The sequence below is a fragment of the Carassius auratus genome, chromosome 38 (genome assembly GCF_003368295.1).
Source record: "Carassius auratus strain Wakin chromosome 38, ASM336829v1, whole genome shotgun sequence".
NCBI lineage: Eukaryota > Metazoa > Chordata > Actinopteri > Cypriniformes > Cyprinidae > Carassius > Carassius auratus.
The window spans coordinates 6,620,203-6,641,407 of record NC_039280.1 but is presented as its reverse complement, the minus strand read 5'-3'; the positions used below and the strand labels follow the sequence as shown (position 1 = coordinate 6,641,407).

The following is a 21,205-nucleotide window of genomic DNA, read 5'->3' as shown; positions in this document are numbered from 1 at the left end:
TTCAGAATTGGACCTTTCATTTAAATGAATCGCTTCTAAAAACGATTCACTGATTCTCTTATTAAATTGAACTGTTTGTGTAGCAACAAACAAATATTACATGATTATAACAAAATCACTTTATAAAAGAATACAATATTTAGTCATGTGCATCACTACATATTTCCTGTTGTACAGGTTATTGAATTTTATGAAGGGGAGGGGTATGGAAAAAATTATTTGTTTGTACTATTTATAATGGTCCCTAACTGACATTTAGCCTATAACATTATACTATGATTCAAAAGTTTTGAGTTGAATGTTGTTCTTTTGAGTTTTTCATTCATCTAAGATTTCCAGAAAAAAAATGTATTCATATACAAAAAATAAAGAATTTAAAGCATAATGTGACACTGAAAACTGGAGAAATGCTAAAAATTCAGCTTTGCCATCAAAATGGTATAATACATTAAAAATAACAACAACAAAACTTACCAACTCCAAACATTTGAACAGTAGTATATATATGTAGCTAAAGTCTTGAACTACTGTAAATTAAAAATAGCTTCATTCAATGGTTCTTGTCATTGATGTATGCATATTCTTTCTGCTTATGATGCTAATATATGGGAACATATTGTTTTTATTTTTCTAGGAGAGCTCTTGCAAAAAGGACTTCCTGTTCTTAAATGTTTATGGCTCTGAATCTGAGAATGTGGACAGCAATCGTGGGCAGAGCTGTAATTAGCCCGAGCATGGAGACAAAAGAGATCAGGTTTGCGCTCGACATCACCGGCAGCAGCACCATGTGTATTTATCTGAGTGCATACAAACAGATTCATGGACCCTGCGACTTCAGGGAACAAATATTACAACTTAGGAGTACGGTGTCTAATCTTATTAGTTTCAGGAAAACTATTGCGTGACAGCACCTACACCACCTGAGGCCGGTTCTGGGACATACTGATGTTGATGTGCTTAAATATAGAGGCAGCCTGATACCTAAATCTGAAGTTTAAGACGTATTAAAAGACAAATTTGAATCGTGCTATGAAAAACCATGCTGCTGCATTTGGAAATCTTCACTTCTTCTCTTTGATTGCCGCCTGTTATTTCTCATTTCATTCCCTGCTGGGAATAGGCCAGTAGCCTATGTCTGTCAGTTTCAGATGCTGGAGTCGTGCTGTGATCCACTCGAGCCGTGAACTGTACTGGCCACGCGTTTGATTGTTAGTGAACCATGAGCCAAACTTCTCACCTGACCACTCTGATGAAGGAAGAAAAGGTCTCTGAAAGAAGAACGTTTATGTCCGTTTTATTAGCACTCAAGGTTACACAATATGTCCACTTTTTTTGAACTCTAATTCTTTTGAAAATCCTATTTGAATTCAATTTTTTTTATTATGTAATCCCTGTGTATTAAGATGGAACTTACTTTTCCTCTTAAATGTCCCCTTTTCAGCTAACGTTGCCTGGGTCGAATGGGTTATTAGTTTATCCAATGGTGAATTCTATTATTGTGAATAATGCAGTTTTTATAGTGCAGTATTTAAATTTGCAATTGATACATTTTTCAGCAAAATGTATTGACAGACTTGGGCCGCATGGGTTATAGGTTGTACCAAAAGAGAATGCTACTATTAAATAAAGCAGCTTTTCTACACTCCTGCAGTAGATCATTTTAAATGAATTAATATTATTATATATTTTTAGATACCAAAATGGAATTTGCTCCACGTCTTTAATGTCTCCTTTTCAGCTAACATTACTTGGGCCACATGCATAATTGCTAATGTTAACCAACAGTGAATGCTACAGCAGTTTTTTATTTTATTTTTTATATTGTGCAATATTTAATGATGAAGCATGTAATTTCTGTGCCACTGGTGGCAACAAACATATTTGCAAAATTAATGCCAACAAGCTTCAAACACTCCCTCATCGTTCATTATTCAGAAACAGTAGTTTTATACTAAACTCACACTATTATTTCTGCTCAAATAGTAGTTTGGTTATGCAACAGTAGTTTAATTCACCATTCTAATAAAGGTTAAGGATATAAAAGTAAATAACAATATATTTGAAATGGAAATTATATAGTCTTAATATTTGGCCTCTGTGGTTCAAAAGTAGGTAGTTCTTCAGAAACTCGATGCAAACTCACATTCATGTTTTGTTCCATTCTGGAATGGGACGCCTACTTTTCATTTTCTAATCAAATCCTTATGGATAAAAGTCCCACCCTACATTTGGTTAAATATTCAATTTTGCTTTGAAGTATGTCACAATACAGAAGTAAAATGGGTATATTGAGCCTTATATATATCTAGCTCACTTAATGGAGAGGCCATTACTGTAATTCAGCCCTCTAAGGGAAGTCTGGCAATGCTACAGAGACCGCTAATGGTGTAACGACAAAAGAAAATCTATCATGTCTGTGAAGTTATCATTCGTTCTCTGACCCTGTCATGGTTGCTTAGGGAAACCTCTCTGCTTTCAGATTCAGAAGTTATTGACTTGTCGGCAAGATATTTTTAGTGAGGTTCAAACAAATTCTAATTAGGAAGAATTTTTGATATCTGACTGTATATGGGCATCACTGAGAGAAAGAGGGAGATAAAAAAGAAAGACTGAGATATGCTCACGGGCTTATTAACGGTCACAATCGATGCCAAGAAATGGAGACATGGCTCTTTGTGTGTGTGAGAGAGTGTGAGTGAGATTGAGAGATTACGCAAAGTGTGAGTGAAAACAGTTGAGCGTGTGTGTGTGCGACTCTGTGTAATTAAATGTGTGTATATCTGCAATCACACAGCATGTTGCCGTCTCTGGAGGTATAGTGGGGTCACCCCCCCCCCCCGCCCCAGTGGTCTGTGTCTGTGACATTCTCAGTGAAACTTGAATTATTAAACATCTGGGAACATATCGATCACTTGAGTTTCATGCTGTCAAGCCTAAAGTGTGTTACTCATTAAAGAACCAACAGAGCTGTAATAATCAGATAATGTCTTGAGGAATGAGTTTTGGCCTGCTGATTGCAATGTTGTCGGCTCTCAGAGTTCTTGAAACTTCTCCAGTGCATTCTGTTCTTTGCTGTGCAGTATATTAGGGTATGAACTTGGTGGATATGTCACAGTCTCTTGATAACACATCCAGACCATGTTTCTCGCCGAAAACCAGTGGGGGAAAATATAAATTATATTTATCATGATAAAATTAAATTTGGACCATAAAATTGTATGAATTTGGCAATGTTTTTCATGAAAATAAAGCAAATTTAGGGCCTCAACTGCTATTTCAACAGCTAATTTCTATTACATTATTTTTATAACATAACTTTTTTTCATTAGTATAATCAGTCTGTTTGGACAACATGAGTTCCAGTATTTCTGTACTGAATTAATATTAATATACTATATAATTACATTTAAATAAATTAATGCATTTAGCAGATGCTTTTTTCCAAAGCGACTTACATTGCATTCAGGCTAACAATTTTCCCCTAACATGTGTTCCAATTTGAACCCCCAACCTTGGGGGTTGGGGGTTCAAATGCTCTACCACTTGAGCTACAGGAACACAATTATTATGATTAAGTGGAAAAAAAGAGAAAACCGTTAAAATGCTAAAATCTTAATAGACTTAATTTTCTTTATACAAATAGAATCTATATTTAGCATAAAGTAAATAAACTGCTTTCAAACCATTAAAAGGTTTGCAGAGTGACATTCTTTTCATTAAAATTTAGGGACGCAGCTGGTATTACTGTAATGCATTTTTGAAATATACATATTTTATTGACATTTAATATATCAGAATTTTAAATCATGTTTGTGCAGGTGTTTGTGTACTTTTTTTAAAACTAGATTTGTATATTTAATAATATACAAATATTATACATTTATTACAATTAAAAATACATTTTTGCATTCAACATATTAATTCATATTTCTATCTATTTTATAAAGGCACACCATGAACCTGACATGTTTTTGTGAGATTTCCCCTGATAACTTGCTGTTTTGTTGCTTATGTAACCATATAAGTGCACTATTCACCAGAATGTCAGAAAATGAGGTCTTGCATGTGCTTCTGCATGTAGGCAGGGAACCCTGTGGTTTGGTAATTGACCTGGGCATCTTTACAAGTTAAAAAAGGGCAATTAGCCTGGTGACTGCTGTTGCACCCCTGCAGTTCCAAAGTGTGGATTATGTAATGCCAAACTCACCGTCCTCATTTCTGATCATGCTTTATCTGAGATATTACTATCATGTTAATATTAGACCTCAAAACTGATTGCTTTTAACAGATTGCTTTTTTTAACTACAGGAATTTGTTGATGTAGACTCACTCAATATGAATCTCTTCTTTATCACTCTATTCATCATGTATTTTGTTAGCAGGTGGCTGAGGGCAGAACAGGTGTTTCTGTGAGGGACCCATCAGAGCGAGAGCCTCCAGAGATTAATGCTTAATAGAAATTAAAGGGCAAGCACAAGCCGACAGCCGGGGTCTTAAAGAAGCAACTATATCCAGAGTTTGGTGGATTTTTGTGCATGCTGTCATCTGTTGCCTAAGCCTGTGTACAAATGGATCTTGACAGGGCTGTTTTTAAGGAAAGGACAACTAGGAACATTGTCCTGTATAGGCCTTGTGACAACCATGCAGGAGACCAAAGGTAAATGTTTATTCATTAAATGAATTGTAATTATTAGTCAACCAGAAATCTGAATAGAGGGAAATTTCCCACTGAGCATTGCTGAATAACCTACTCTACTATATGTGTATATTTCATTTAGCTGACGCTTTTATCCAAAGCGACTTACAATTGCTATGTATGTCAGAGGTTGCACGCCTCTGGAGCAACTAGGGGTTAAGTGTCTTGCTCAGGGACACATTGGTGCCTCGCAGTGGATTCGAACCCGGGTCTCTCACACCAAAGGCATGCGTCTTATCCACTTTATGTATTTGTGTCAATAGATTTCAAGCACAATATATTTCTAAAGGCAGAGTTCTCAAAATGAGTCTTTTCTCCTACAAGGAGTCTTTATCTCCACTTCAACAGCACTTACACACACACACACACACCAAACTTTACATTTTGGTACCCCAAAAATTGTGAAAATATATTGTTTTCTGTCTGTTCTAAGTGTTTTCTTAATTATGGAGTGACAAAAATGATATACCCAAAATTCCCTCTGTAAACACATTTTACTCTTAATATGTCAAAAATAATGTTGAAACCGACTTAATTTAGTGTTCAGATTTTTGTACTAGAAATGTATGCACATTTCATTAAATAATGCCTCATTGGCATATTTAAACCTAACATTTAAGAAAAGTTGTAATAACCAAAACATTTTGCAATTATCATTGTAATCAATTAACTGGGTACATGGTAACACCTGCACTGCAGTGTTTTGCCTTAAGATGATTCTATGTTTAAAACCAACATTTAAAACGTTTCAATCTTTATGATACCTTTTGCGCTAATGTCAGATATTATCATGTAAGACTTCAGAGCTAACCTTTGTTTTTCTGTGGAGAGGGGTTGTTGTGCGCTCTTGCGCATTTAACGCGCTTGGTGTTGGAGATCCCCAGTGCCAGCCTGTGCGCGCCGGCTCAGTTGCGCATGCGCGGGGTGGGGAGCTCCTCGTGCCCACCGATTGTAGCTTTGAGCCCAGAGCGCGCGGGTGGCACGCAGAAGCTCCCGGCAGCCAGAGCGCGACGTTACCATGAGCCTCCCCGCTCCGCCGGCAGAGACTCCACGCGCAGAGAGTGCCCACCTGACGAGAGCAGCGCGACACACACAGCCGCACGATGCCCGGCGGAAAGAGAGGGCTGGTGGCACCGCAAAACACTTTCCTGGAGAATATCGTCAGGCGCTCGAGTGGTGAGGAGGAGTACGCTTATGCTTTCTGAAATGCACTAGGTCACTTGACATTACAGAATTTACATACTGAGTATTTCAAACGTAAAACAGGCAATTAACAGGTTATTCGTATGATAATAATTGTATTATTATTTTTAAGATGTAAAACATGGACGCTGTACTGAAACATTTCAAAACTGTAACTTTTATTTTGTCATTAATTTCCTTTATATTTTAGAGACTGCAGTTCTCTGAGCTGGACATACTGTGATTAATTTTATTTTTAATGCATTGAGTTATTGAGGCATTTTCGAGAGAGAATAACTTAAAAAAGCTATGTAAATAGAGAAACCTCTGTCGTCAGTATTTATATTTTACCATAAAGCCGTTTTCATTGCGAATGCACTTCAAAATGTAACACTAACAAAACGTAATATTAATTTCTCACCGCGCTGCAGAATTAATATTTTAGACACGTTTTTCCCACTGTTTTTATTTTTATTTATCTAGCTAAATTATTGAAATCTATGCGATTTTTGAGACACGTAATTTTAGTTCTTTAATAATAATAATAATAATAATAATAATAATAATAATAATAAACAGCAGTTTTAACATCTGGAAAATGTACTAATTCGAATAAACAATCTTACGGTAAGCATTGTATTTGACTAAATCATTGTGTGTTGTTAATTATAACCTATCCAATTTAAATAATTAGACATTTCTCGTTCAGCTGATTAAAAAGGCACTCAATATAATTTCCCTACACACCTCTGCGCCAGCAGCTCATCAGGACTGGCTGGAATACTCCGTTTGATGGTTTTGAGAGATCTGAGCCGCAAATTGCGGACTGTTGCGTTTGCTACCACTAGAGGGAGCATCATCTCTAACTGTGTCTGGTTTCTTTATACTGCACCACAAACAACCCTTATCTGAGGATTATAGTAGGCTATACAAGACGTGATAGTTGCGAAAAATTATTTAAATTTTAATCTAATAAGAGGTTTTAAAACGTCCCCTTCTGCAATAAGAATGACAGCATTTGTAGTTTAATATTATGGGCTTTCGAATGTCTATGCTTTATAAAGAGTACACCAGATGTTAAAGTAGATCAGTGACAGTAATTAACTGTGAAGCAAAGACTGTAAATGCATTAGTGTGTGGTAGGCAGATCATTAATTCCCACTCCCTCTTTTATTCTTTGTCATCTTCTCTGAACCTTCAGAGACAAGTTTCTTGCTGGGGAACGCTCAGATTGTGGACTGGCCTGTAGTTTACAGTAATGACGGCTTCTGCAAGCTGTCTGGATACCACAGAGCAGAGGTCATGCAGAAAAGCAGCACGTGCAGGTGAGTGGATATACATGTGACAATAGAAATCTGTAGCACTGTGTTACACAGCTCATGCTGTATTGAGATCTCGGGGTTTGCAGTACCTTAAGGGGCCTGTTAAATAAAACAATAAAACAGTTTAAGACTGAAGCTTTTAATTATTTGTTGTGGATCCATGTGGACTCATTTCTACAAAACCAAGAGGTGATGATGTCATAATCTTGAGGTGTTACATCACTTTGGCTCTGCCTAAAGTAGTGTAACATGTAAAACGAATCTTGAAATCACTGATATTTTTTTTTTTTTTTTTTTGAAGTGATGTAAACAAGTTTGGTATCATGAATTTAGAATTCAAGTTTTAATAGATGAAAGTATTTTTGGCCAAGCCATGATCTGGCATCTCAGTGTCATATAGTGATATAAATATATATAAATCTCATTTCAGTAAGTGGCTCTCATAAAGTGCTGAGCCACAGATATACTGTTTTCCAGGTCTTAGAGACTTCATATCACACTTTACAGCATCTCTTCTTGACAATTTTGTGTTGTTAATAAGCCATTCTCCATGACTGCAACAAACAAACATGCCATAATTGGTCACACTTTGCATCAGGTGTGAGCTGCCTATGAATTTCAGATTTTGCTGTAATCTTTTAATCTTTTTAATAACATATGACCATAATTCATGTCTGTTGTCAACGTGTGGAAACCTGAACATCTTCTGATCATTTTACTTGCTCGCATTAATTCCTGAATTCATTAGAATGTTTATAAATGTGAATCAAAGGATTGATGGGAGGGATAAGTCCTTAAAAAACCATACTGAAACTTTCTTCTTAAACCGAACGATTTGGTTTGAAAACAGGAGATTACTGTCTGTCTGTCTGATTAATCTCTCTCTGTAGTTTTATGTATGGAGAGCTGACAGACAAGAAGACCATAGAGAAGGTGAGACAGGCCTTTGACAACTACGAGTCCACCTGCTTTGAAGTGCTGCTGTACAGAAAGAACAGTAAGTGAGACTTGATGGATTAAACTTTACCATGTAAACTATTGGTCAAAAAGTGCTTTTCTTTTCAAGTTCTTTTCAAATTCTTGAAAGTAGTCTCTTATGACCAAGTCATTTATTTGATTAAAAAATAAAGTAATATTGTGAAATATTGTTGCAATTCAAAATAAAAAAAGTCTGTTTAAATATGCCATTTATTTCTGGTCGGCAAAGCTGACTTTTCATTACTTAAGTGTCACGTGACCCATCAGAAATCATTTTAATATGCTGATTTGGTGCTCAGTTATTAATAATGATTATTATTTTCAGTGTTTAAAAGATTTGCTGCTTAATATTTTTGTGGAAACTAATCATTTTTTTTCAGTATTCTCTGATGAATAGAAAGTTCGGAAGAACAGCATTGAAAACTTTTGTGACATTATAAATGTCTTTACTTCTCTTTCTCTCTCTCTCTCTCTCTCTCTCTGTTTTTTTAACAAAAATTAAAAATATAAAAAAGGTTTCTGACTCTAAAATTCAAGACTCATCAACATTGATAATAATAATAATAAATGTTTTTGAGCACCAAATCAACATATTAAAATGCTTTCTGAAGAATCATCTGGTAATAATGGTATGGTATAATAATGCTGACTTTGACCTCTCACCTTGCACAGGATCTCCAGTGTGGTTCTACATGCAGATTGCACCGATCCGAAATGAAAATGACAAAGTGGTTTTGTTCCTGTGTACATTTAAGGATATCACTGTCTTTAAACAACCTATTGAAGATGAAAGCACCAGGGGTGAGTTTTACACACACACACATACACACACACACACACTCACACTCACACATAGGCTATACGTGTACTGTACATAGTACACATGTAATTTCAGTGATTTATTCAAAATAGATTATCTCACAGAAGTCTCAGTTTATGTTTAATACGTAATGGTAACAGACATGCCAGTAGTGTTTGTTGAGCTTGAGTTTGCTCTGACAGATAAACACTTCCTCTAATTTGCTTATGCCCAACAAATAAATATTTGTTTATGATTGGTAAGGATTGCCAGCTTTTTCCTTTTGGCACTCACACACAAGTGTTATTTTCAAGCACTTCTGTGTGTGTGTGTGTGTGTGTGTGTGCTTGCTCGTGGGAGCTTGTTTATTGAACTGAAAAAAGTTATATAGAGTCTCATTCCAAAAATCCCAATAGTGCTGGCGTCGACGTTCTGCTTTGGTGTATGTGGGTGAATTTCACAAAACCTGTTTAAAACAGGGTCCAAGTCACATTTCACACCAAAATCAAAAGAAGGAAATAAGAAATATTATTTTTAAAGTATTTTTAGGACCACTGTAATTTTTTGTTTCAGTTATGACACTATTTTAATGACAGTTAAGTGCATTATTTTCTTTTAAATGAGACAGTTACTGTGTTGCAGTAATTAGAATCACTATTGAGGATAAAGTGGAATTATGTTACAGTAATGAGAATTTTGAGGGAAAATGTCATAGTGGATTGTGTCACATTATTTATTATACTAAGTTATTTTGGGTTGAAATGTGACGTGAACATGTTTGCAGGAGATTAACTAGTGTGTATGAGATGAGCATTATATACTCAGGAATGAGAGAGAGAGAGATTTGAAACGGCTCCAGACAGTGTTCCAGGAGTTTTATTTCATTGCAAGATCATTGCAGGAGTGACAGCAAACATTTGTTCCACTTTTACTCATCATAAAGCATTTTGCTGAGTCATAGCTGAGCCACAGAGGACTGATATTTTGGATTAATATTTTTGTTGTGTGCATATAACATTCAAAAAGGTCAGTACTTTATTTATTTATTTATTTTAATGTAATATTTTTATTCAGCAAGGATGCATTAAATTAATAAAAATGACAGTAAAGACTTTTGCAATGTAAAATTGATTTTTCTATTTGACCTTTCCATTCATCAGTAAATCACTGTTTACACAAACATGATAGCAGCATTGATAATATATAAACAAATCAGCATTTTAGGATGATTTCTGAAGGAATATGTGACACTGAAGAGTGGAATGGTTGATATTTCATCTGATTTGCCATCACAGGAATAAGTAACATTTTAAAAATACATTAAAATAGAAAATTATTTTAAATTGTAATAATATTTCACAATATTTCTGTTTTACTGTATTTTTTTTATCAAATAGATGCAGACTTTAAAAAAAATATATATAAGAAATTAATTACCCCAAATTTTATTTTTATTTATAACATTCACAATATTTTTAATTAATTAACCAAATTAACAAACTGCAATAAATGACCAGGAGCTTGTGAAATTCAAGTTTAATTTGTACAGAACGTTCATTAAAGCAAAATACTGAACTGAATTCAGTTGTGCAGAGTATTTTATAAAAACACCACACTGAACTGAAAGACACATAATCTTATGACCTAACTGCATCTGTCTTTCAGTTGTAGTTCTTTTTAATTCAATGTAGTATTTTTATAAAATGCATAATATGTTTCTTGCAGGTTGGACAAAGTTTGCACGTTTGACTCGAGCGTTGACGAACAGCAAAAGCACCATTCAGCAGCTTACGCCCATGAGCAAAAGCGACATCACTTCCCACAAACAGTCCAGACTCGCAGAGGTGAGAACACACACACACACACACACACACACACACACACACACACACACACACACACACACACAGGCAGCATTTGCTTACATCCTTGACTGTGCAGTACAAGGTTATTCAAAACTTCATCTCACTGAGGACAAACTTGTAATAGAATCACACAAAGGACGCTGCTGTAACGCAATCTCACACGTGTCTGTTGGACAGCAGAAGTCTAAAGTGGGCTGCCAGAAGCTGCTATTAATAATTAACACTGATTAAGAGTGTACTGTATATGTGTACAGGGGTCCCATAACCCCTGTTCACTTTCCTGCTTTTCTCATCTGTTGGTTATTGCGCCGTCACTGTTGTGTGAGGGTGTTAAAGAGGAGTGAAATATGTTGTTGTTTTTATGTGTGTGTAAAGTTCAATCTTTACATACTCTATTATGCCTAAGTCTTTGGAAGAGTTTTTAATGAGGAAAGCGTTTAAGGAAGGGTTTGTTTTGCGAGACTTTCATGATGGATTAATGTCTCTGATCTGTACTGTTACAGTTTTATGATGGATTAATGTCTCTGATCTGTACTGTTACAGTGTTTGCAAGGCAGCATTATACTGGTAAAGGTTGGCTATTACATTTCTCCAGTTCATTCAAACTAAATCACTTAAGGGATAATTCTTGGTTCAGTTTATGTTGAACTTAATGGACAGCACAAAATATTAAATTAATTTTGACCTTTTTTGACTCTCTACTTTGAGAGGTACTACAATGGAAATTAATGCAAGCATTAAAATACTTAAAGTTTCGAAAGACTTAAAGACTTAAAGATTAAATGCATTAATGTGATTTTAGAGCTTTCTTCTGCAATTACATCCAATTAAAATGCCTATAACCCTAAACGACTGTAAAAATGATGAAAACAACTTTACAGCTCAAATAATAATTTAACAGAAGAATTAACGTGTTAGAAAAATTACATCTTGCGCATTTATGCTTTTAAATCCTCCAAAATCGGTCACTTCCATGGTACAATGTGCATCGATGTGACCTTGAATTTCACCTTTTTGTAAAGAAAATAAAATGTGTGATAGATGCTCTTGAATGAATTGTAAACATTTATTTTAACTTTCTTTTGTAAACTTTACATTATATAATTTTATTGAATTAATTTTTTATTTATTCTATGAGTAAAGGTCTCCTCTTGATTTATACTAGTGATCCTCAAATCTGGCTCGCGAGATCCACTTCGGAGAATTTAGCTCCAACCCTAGTCAAACAAACCTAACTGTGATTTTCTAAGGATCCTGAAGACATTGATTAGCAAACTCAGTTGTGTTTGTTTAGGGTTAGAGCTAAACTCTGCAGGAAGTGGATCTCATGAGCCAGATTTAAGGATCACTGATTTAGATTGACATTATTTACAATCTTCAAACAAAATTTAAAACACACTATATGCAGCCATTTTCACATTTGAATTCAGTTCTTCACTGTCTCTGGCTTTAAATCTCTGAGTTAACTTCATGTTCTGTATATATGAGCATGCATATTATACAACAAACAGTGTATTGTCTAGGGAAGAGTGGAAAGCATGCAAAGCTAGAATTAATATTTAAAACAAACTCACTTTCCTTAGGGCCCTCTATATTTCATTTAATTTTCCCTCTCATTTCCCTTAAGAAAATCTCCTTATTAGCAATGTCAAAAGTACTGGGGGAAAAAATAAGGTGATCAATTTAATTTAATTAACAAACAGATAAATTAGATTTATATAAATAAATATATAAAAAAATGTAAATCAAAATGATTTGACCAGGCATTTTCATGCAGTCATATTCAAAATAAATATTATTGTAAAAAAAACAACAAAAAAAACAGATTTTAACTGGCATTGGATTTACATTTTTTTGTTTGTTTCTTTTTTTTTTTTTGTCTTAGATCCTTCACTCTCCATCTCTTTTTTTTCCTAAGGTGCTTCAGCTCGGCTCTGACATTCTTCCGCAGTATAAGCAGGAGGCCCCTAAGACCCCTCCTCACATCATCTTACACTACTGCACCTTTAAGACCACCTGGGACTGGGTCATCCTCATCCTGACCTTCTACACTGCCATCATGGTTCCTTACAACGTCTCCTTCAAGACCAAACAGAATAATGTCACCTGGCTGGTTCTGGACAGCGTTGTGGACGTCATATTCCTTGTGGACATCGTGCTCAACTTCCACACCACGTTTGTCGGGCCTGGAGGGGAGGTGATCTCGGATCCGAAGCTCATCAGGATGAATTACCTGAAGACCTGGTTCGTAATAGACCTGCTGTCCTGTCTGCCCTATGACATCATCAACGCTTTCGAAAACGTGGATGAGGTGAGAGGTAGAGAAGCTGTAGTTGGCTTTTTCAAGTAAAACTTAGCAGTGCTTCAAACATTTGATTTTTACTTTTTTACCTGTCAAACCTCAAAGATGAAAGATTGAACAATTATTTCTCATGTCAGGGCTCCTCAAAGGTACTCTGCTGAGGATAATGCTGTAGGGTTCTCGTTCAGATTCATTTAAACTTTTGAAAGCTTGATAGTTTCAGGACAGAAAAACAGAAAAGCTCACCTGAAATATTTATCACGCTGCAAAAATGTCAACATTTTTCCAGAAAGAACCTCAGTGTAAAACTTTTGATTGACGGCATAAAGTCTGGTCCATTTTACAGCTTATTTTAAGTTTGTGTACGACTAAGAGCCTCAAAATGCCACTACATTGCAAATAAGTTCTAGAAAATTAGTTTAAAAAGGCACTCATTTTTTCTCACTGAAGTTGTAATATCTTTGCAGCTATAATCATTTATGTGTGTAATATTCACAAGACAGTCAATGAACTGACTGTGTGGTTTGCGGCTTTGAGAACGATACTAATAAAAAAAGAAGCCCACTGTATTGATTGGCCATATACTCAGCCTATAATGGTGACTGGTAAAGCCCTTCCTCTTGAAAACTGAACCGTTACAAAGTCATGTTGTCCTTTGCATTCTTTCCTGGTTTATGTTATATATTCTTGGAGTCTGTCCAGGTGATGTGCTTTAGGATAGATATTGATCAGTGCACACACAGTGGATCATCTTCTGTCTTTCACTCAGGAAGTCCGTGCAGTGATCTAAGCCCCAGACACTCACCTGTAAACAGGATTTCATTGAATGCTAGCAGGCTTCAAATCAATTATTTATTTATTTTTGTCTGACTGTTCTGGAATTTATATTGTGAGAAGTACAGTACATTAACAGCTTTTTCATTAATGTGTGTCTTGTTTTCCAGTAAAAATAAATGGACTTTGTGAAAACAAGATAAATTACAAGTGTAAGGCTTGTTTTCTTGTTTAAGAGAATAAGTATTTTTTTTCATACCACCTATTTAGTTATTTTCTTATTTATTTATTTTATATTTAGTGAGGTCTCTAATAAAAAAGACCTACAGTATTTACTCAGTACGTACAGTATCAAAAGCTGCAATAAAATGCAAAAAAATATAAATACTGTTTTTTTTTAAGTACAAACACTCAAACCTGCTCAAATATATGCATTGCATTTATGCTTGGTGTTGTGATTTTGTGTTTGTGTGTTTGTGTTTTGAGAGCATTGTTGATTCGCATATAATTTGACAAATCTTTCAACAAACTCGTACTATGAACTGATGCCATCTGTGATGCCTAGACTACCGGTTTGAGACCATGTTAAAAAGTACTGAGTATTAACATACTGTTTACTCCATGTTGATTTCAACCCAGCAGGGTAAAAAACAGTCCAAAAAAGAAATCAATAAATTAATGACCTTTTTTAAAATGCAAGTTTTCATTGTTGTTGAGTGTTAATGGCCTTATAATGTTTGTGTGAACACAACCTTAAAACTCACAACTAAAGTTTAATGTACAAGTTTTACCTTAAAGAGCTGCTCACTGGACCAGAAACCCTTTGAGAAAGCCTTCATGTCATGATGTAAGAGTGACCCCAGATGCCTTAGTGTGGACCTTTTAATCTACTAGAAGTGCTCTGCTCTGAGAGAGCAATGGACCTGTCCCAGAACATTCTATTGTATTTCAAGAGCTGGAGAATAAATGTCAGTCAAGCAAACATCATTTTATATCATGCAATTTGTAATATTTTCTTTTTCTTTTTTCTGCTCCACTTAATCAAGGTTTGCTGTTTCAAATACATAACATAATTATCTTAATTAACCCTCTGATGCATCGTGTTCTCTGCGGTTGCTGGATCTTTAAAAGCCACTTTTAACTATCAAGGGTGTAATGTTACTGTACATCCAAACCACCATAAGGGATTGGTTATCTTGACAGTTTCTCATAATTATTTATGACTGTCCTTTTTATTTGTAATTAAATGTTTCATTTATGACCATTTTTTTTTATATAATTTAGCTAAAGAAAGTGGTGATGCATCAAGTAGCTCAGCTTGAATATTAACCATTATATTTTATTTTTTTGAAATCATTAGATGAATAACTCTCTTACACCCAACATTTAAAAAAAGAAAGAACATACATAAGATTGTGAATAATTATATTGTTGTACTGTACATTAAAATAATTCTTCCCTTAACACATTCATTTCTCATTCTCTCTGACAACATGGGGACAATTTAACAAGCTATGGAACAGAAAAATAAAATGAGCAACTGAATTCTTAATTCATAAATATACTGGTTTGAAATCCCTCACAGCTGCATTGTGTATTTACTAGTTCAAGTCCAAAACCATTCATAAGGCTATTTTTTTTTTTTTAATAAAATAAAAATCTATAATTTTGACCTAGTTCTGTGGTCCAGGGTCATAAACATGTTCAGTGGTATTCACTTTTCTGGTATATGTTCAGGCATACTTATTTAAAGTTGGTTCTTAATTTCATGATTCACATGTTTGTTTGCTCTGTGCCTAACAATGAAATATCCATTAAAGTGTCTAAACTAATAGTTATCAAGCTATATTTATTTATTTATATGCTTTTGCAATCCTGTGATAGGACTGCATTTTCAAGTTTTATTATCTTTAAATAATTATGTTGTGCTTTACAATTTTGGTCTAAGTTTATGTGCGTATAGCAGGCTGCGTTGTTGGTCATTTCTGCTCACTCTAATCTTTCACTACATGACTGGAACTGAATTTACACTTTAAAGGAGAGGAAATGCTTCAGATGGTCACACTAGGTCAGGCTGCACCGACCGAACGGTAATTTTTATTTATTTTTTTGCAATGAGAGGACTAAAGTGCTGCCTTACATAAATTTTTCAGATGCCTTTTAAGGTTGTTGGATCATGTCGGAGAACAGAGTGTTTTACCGCAAAGTGGTTCTGATGTCCTACCGCTTTCGCACTTCTTTGTCGTCTTGGCCCAGCTCACCTGCTCCAAATTTAGAAAAAACTGTTTGCAGAATTTAGCAATTAGGAAGGTAAAGAGTGCGTTCAGTGAACTGAAAAATATGAGTAGTGCTCATTGTTTCAGAATGTAGTGTGTAATTAACATTGCATTAAGCATCTATGTGATAAATGACAATGGAAGAGTGATTTAACCAGACAGATTAAATGTCAAATTGATTTTCCCTATGAGTGCTGCATGTCGGTATGTAGATAATTGTTTAATTATGGCTTTTTTAATAACAAATCTGTGTATGAAAGAAAATCTGCAGATTTTCTGATGCATCCATTTCTTTATGTATTATACACACACAACACTGTGAAAAAGTTATTTAAAAAAAAAAAGTTTCACAAATGTATTTTATGAAAATGACTTGTGACTTACGAAAGTCCAAAATCCATTTGATAAAAATATTAGAATATTTCTTAATATTAATTAAAAAAAAAGAAAAAGGGATTTTCAAAACAGAAAAGCTCAAGTTCTTTAAAGTATGTTCATTTATGCATTCAATACTTGGTCAGGGCTCCTTAAGCACAAATTCCAGAATCAGTCTGGCATGGAAGCGATCAGCCTGTGGCACTACTGAGGCACTATTGAAGCCAAAATCTCTTTAATAGCAGCCTCCAGCTCATCTGTATTGTAGGAATGACTGTTTCACATCTTTCTCTTGAAAATATCCCATAGATTCCATATGGGGTTCAGCCATGTTGGCTGGCCAATCAAGCACAGTAATATCATGGTCAGCAAACCACTTGGAAGTGGTTTTGGCACTGTTGGCAGGTTCTTAACTCCTGCTGAAAAAGGAAACCAGCATCTCCATAAAGCTTGTCGGCAGATGGAAGCATAAAGTGCTCCAAAATCTCTCTGGTAGATGGCTGCATTTACTTTGGACTTAAATAAATAAATCTTGATATCCTGCTGGATCTGTCTGTTGCTTTTGACACAGTTAACCACCAGATCCTCTTGTTCACCCTCATAAATATGGACATCTCAGGAACTGCACTCCAATGGTTGAACTCTTACCTCTCAGGTAGGTCTTTCATTGTTACTTGGAGGGGTGAGGCTTCTAAGTCACAACTTCTTGCTACTGGGGTTCCTCAAGGTTCAGTGTTAGGACCTCCTCTCTTCTCCATCTACATGTCATCATTATGATCTGTCATTCAGAAGCATGGCTTTTCTTATCACTGCTAGGCTGATGACTCTCAACTCTACATCTCATTCCAACCAGATGATCCAATGTTAGCAGTTCACATTGAGTCTGAGAGACATTTCTAGCTGGATGAAGGACCTTCACCTTCAACTCAACCTTGCTAAGACAGAACTGCTTGTGGTCTCAGCCAATCCAGAGCTTCATTACAACTTCTCTATACAGGTAGGTTTGTCAACCATAACTCCTTCCAGGACAGCCAAGTACCCTGGAGTTGAGATCGAAGCTCAGTTAAGTTTCGCAGACCATTTTGCTAGAACTGTACGGTCCTGCAGATTTGCTTTATACAACATTAAGAAGATTAGACCTTTCAAATCAGAAGAAGCTGCACAATTCCTTGTCCAAGCTCTTGTTCTCTCCAGACTGGACTATTGCAATGCTCTCTTGGCAGGCTTTCCCGCATGTACTATCAAGGATTTGCAACTGATCCAGAATACAGCAATGAGAGTGATCTTTAACAAGCCGACAAAGGCCATTCTACTCCATTATAATAAGAAAAGCCCTAGCCCTGTGAACTGTGCTAGACTAACTGAGACTTGTCACAGCACATGTGTACTGTTGTTCTGTCATTCATCTGATTGCTTCTATTGTTCCCCTTATTTGTAAGTCGCTTTGGCTTAATGATTAAATGTAAATATAAAACATTAGGACCAACACCAGCAGACGTCAAGGCACCCAAAATCATCACTGACTTTAGAAACTTCACACTGGACTCGGATTCTGTGCCTCTCCAGTCTTCCTCCACACTCCAGACCTTGATTTCCAAATTAAATGCTAAATTTACTTTTATCTGAAAAGAAGACTTCGGAACACTGAGCAACAGTCCAGTTCTTTTTCTCCTTAGCCCAGGTAAGATGCTTCTGACGTTGTTTCTGTTTCAGAAGCTAGCCCTTTTCCTAAAAAGACGTATGAGCGTGGTGACTCCAGCTGCAGTCCACTCCTTGTGAAGCTCTTCCAATTGTTTGAACTGGCTTTGTTTGACAGAATTCTCAAGCTTGTGGTCATCCCTGTTGCTTGTGCATCTTTTCCTACCCATTTTCTTCATTCCAGTCAACTTCACATTTAATGTGCTTTGATTAGGGCTGCATGAATAATGAAATGATATTGTCATACACATTTTGTTAGTAAAGCCAGTTCTGCAATCAGCAGTAAATCATCACATGCTTCCAGATGGAGCAGCATTTACTACACAGAGCTGTAGTTCACTGACAAGTTACACAAAAGAAACGCAGATGATTCTATTGCGTGATTATGAAATCTAAATAATTGTTTGCGATAATGACAGCTGTTTGCATAGCTTCTTAGTGAACTACGGCTCTGTGTAGCTCAAGCCGCTCCATTTGAAAGCATTGCATTTTAAATATACTTTTTTTTAATGAAAATTATAATAATAATAACACAGATATACCATATATCATCATAATCGTGTGTTTATTAGTCACGTCGAATCAATAAGAGCAGCTACCGCTATAAAGATTTACTGATGATTATAAAACATTTTTTTGCTGAAAGATACGCAAGACAATAGCAGTTTTTGTCGAATCACGATTTCGATTCCATTTTAATTTATTGTGCAGCCCTAGCTTTGATACAGCACTCTGTGAACAGCCACCCCTTTCAGTAATGACCTTCTGTGGCTTACCCTCTTTGTGGAGGGTGTCAATGATTTTCTTCTGGACCATTGCCAAGTCAGCAGTCTTCCCCAACATTATTGTGGTTTCAAAGAACAAGAGATACCTGGAATTTATACTGCAGGGAATGGTCATTTAATGCCACTCAAATGTAAATATACTAATATTTTTAAGCTGTAAGTTCTAATCATCAAAATTTAAAAAAATGTTTAAAGTCTTTACATGTAATGAATCTGGAATATATATAAAAGTTTCACTTTTTGGAACAAATGACAAAAAATTAATACTTTTTCACGATATAAAATTTTTTTGTGAAGCACCTGTGTGTATGTTTATATATATATATATATATATATATATATAGATAGATAGATAGATAGATATAAACACACACACACACACAAAGGGGCATCTGATATGCTGATGTTGAAATCTGCTGATGTTTTATACACAGTATATTTTTTACAACCATACAGTCTGTGTTTACAACAGGTATAGTTTTAAATAATGTAACAGATATGTAAAGGTAAAACATGTATAATATTTTGTACTAAAATGTGACTGTCTGTTATTTCTTTTTCTATTTTCCAGGGCATCAGTAGCTTGTTCAGTTCTCTAAAAGTGGTTCGACTGCTTCGATTGGGTCGTGTTGCACGTAAACTGGACCACTATCTGGAGTATGGTGCAGCTGTGCTCGTGTTACTGGTCTGTGTGTTTGGATTGGTTGCCCACTGGCTTGCCTGTATATGGTACAGCATTGGAGATTACGAGGTCATTGATGAACAAACCAACACCATCAAGACTGACAGCTGGCTCTACCAGTTAGCCACCAGCATTGGATCCCCGTACCGTTACAATGCCAGTGGGACTGGCCAATGGGAGGGTGGCCCTGGGAAAGACTCTCTGTACATAACTTCACTATATTTCACCATGACCAGCCTGACCACTATTGGCTTCGGAAACATAGCGCCAACTACAGACGGAGAGAAGATCTTCTCTGTGGCCATGATGATGGTTGGATGTGAGTGCTTGTCTTCTTTCATGTCTTCTCTTTTAGACCCTTCTTGGCTAAGTGATTTGATCACAGATGATCAGGGTAGAAAGATTGTCATTTTCAATTGGAAAATCGAATCAGCCAAAGTAAATCTTAATACCAGGTTAAACGGGGTCTCTTTTCTGTTCCTTTCTTGCTTTTTACTCTTTTTTTCTGTTTATTCTCTCCTCTGTCAGAATAACTCAGACTAATCTCATCTGCCCCTCTGTCCTCCAGACAGCAGTGCTTTGCTTCTAGTGCATCTCCTTCAGAAATAACTCTGAGACAGTAATAGAGAGAGATCGGTAGAGAGAGGGACATAAAACTGGCCAGAATGAAGGAACGAGGCCAGTGGTTGTTAATGTGCTTTTCCAGATCCGTGCATGTGGAGAGGAGTCACTCTGGAGACTAAACAAAGATGTGATCATAATTACCAGTGTGTGTGAGTGCTGACCCGCACAAACACACATATAGAAACCCCACTCACCCCCATGCACTGACTCACAGGGGCCTCCTCCATGTTTTTTTAGGGATACTTTTTAAAGTTTCTTTAGTGTGCAAGAAAACCCAGGTTCAAATGCCAAATATATACATTCCCTTGAACTCAAAACAATGACTTTTATGTTGAGATATATGGTTATTCCTATATATTTCTTTTCATTAATTTATTTTTTTAATTACATTTTTACTTTTCTTATTTACAATATTACAATACAAATAATATATGTTTTTTTTTAAGAAATTAATGTTTTTATTTAGCAAAAATGCATAAAAATTATCAAGAGTGAAAAAAAAACATTTAAAATTTGCATGTACATTTATATTACATATAATTTTTCTTTAGCAGAAAATCAGCATATTAGAATGATTTCCAAAGGATATATGTGTGTGTGTGTGTGTGTGTGTGTGTGTGTGTGTGTGTGTGTGTGTATGTGTATACTTTTTTTAATGTAATAATATTTAAATATTTTTGATCAAATTAATAGTGAGTGAAAGAGATTTTGCCTTATTGCATTTTTTTTTTGCCTGTTTTAGATAAGTCAAATATGACTTGCCTCCCATTTCTGCTCCAACTCATGTTTATTTCCTTTGCCTTTTTGTAAAAATACCCCCATTAGATCTGTGAATCATAAGGGATTT

General features: G+C 35.5%; 1 protein-coding gene across 1 annotated transcript in view; it reads left to right on the top strand.

Moving 5' to 3' along the window:
* The first annotated feature begins 5,513 nt into the window (after nucleotides 1-5,513).
* The window catches only part of kcnh5b (potassium voltage-gated channel, subfamily H (eag-related), member 5b), a 43,369-nt gene continuing 27,677 nt past the window's right edge, over nucleotides 5,514-21,205 (top strand). Inside the window, exons 1-7 of the mRNA XM_026223705.1 lie at nucleotides 5,514-5,872; nucleotides 7,080-7,203; nucleotides 8,091-8,197; nucleotides 8,851-8,979; nucleotides 10,703-10,821; nucleotides 12,761-13,153; nucleotides 19,624-20,053. Of these exons, the coding sequence (XP_026079490.1) occupies nucleotides 5,800-5,872; nucleotides 7,080-7,203; nucleotides 8,091-8,197; nucleotides 8,851-8,979; nucleotides 10,703-10,821; nucleotides 12,761-13,153; nucleotides 19,624-20,053 (1,375 nt within the window). The 5' untranslated portion in view covers nucleotides 5,514-5,799. The remainder of the gene's footprint in view (nucleotides 5,873-7,079; nucleotides 7,204-8,090; nucleotides 8,198-8,850; nucleotides 8,980-10,702; nucleotides 10,822-12,760; nucleotides 13,154-19,623; nucleotides 20,054-21,205) is intronic.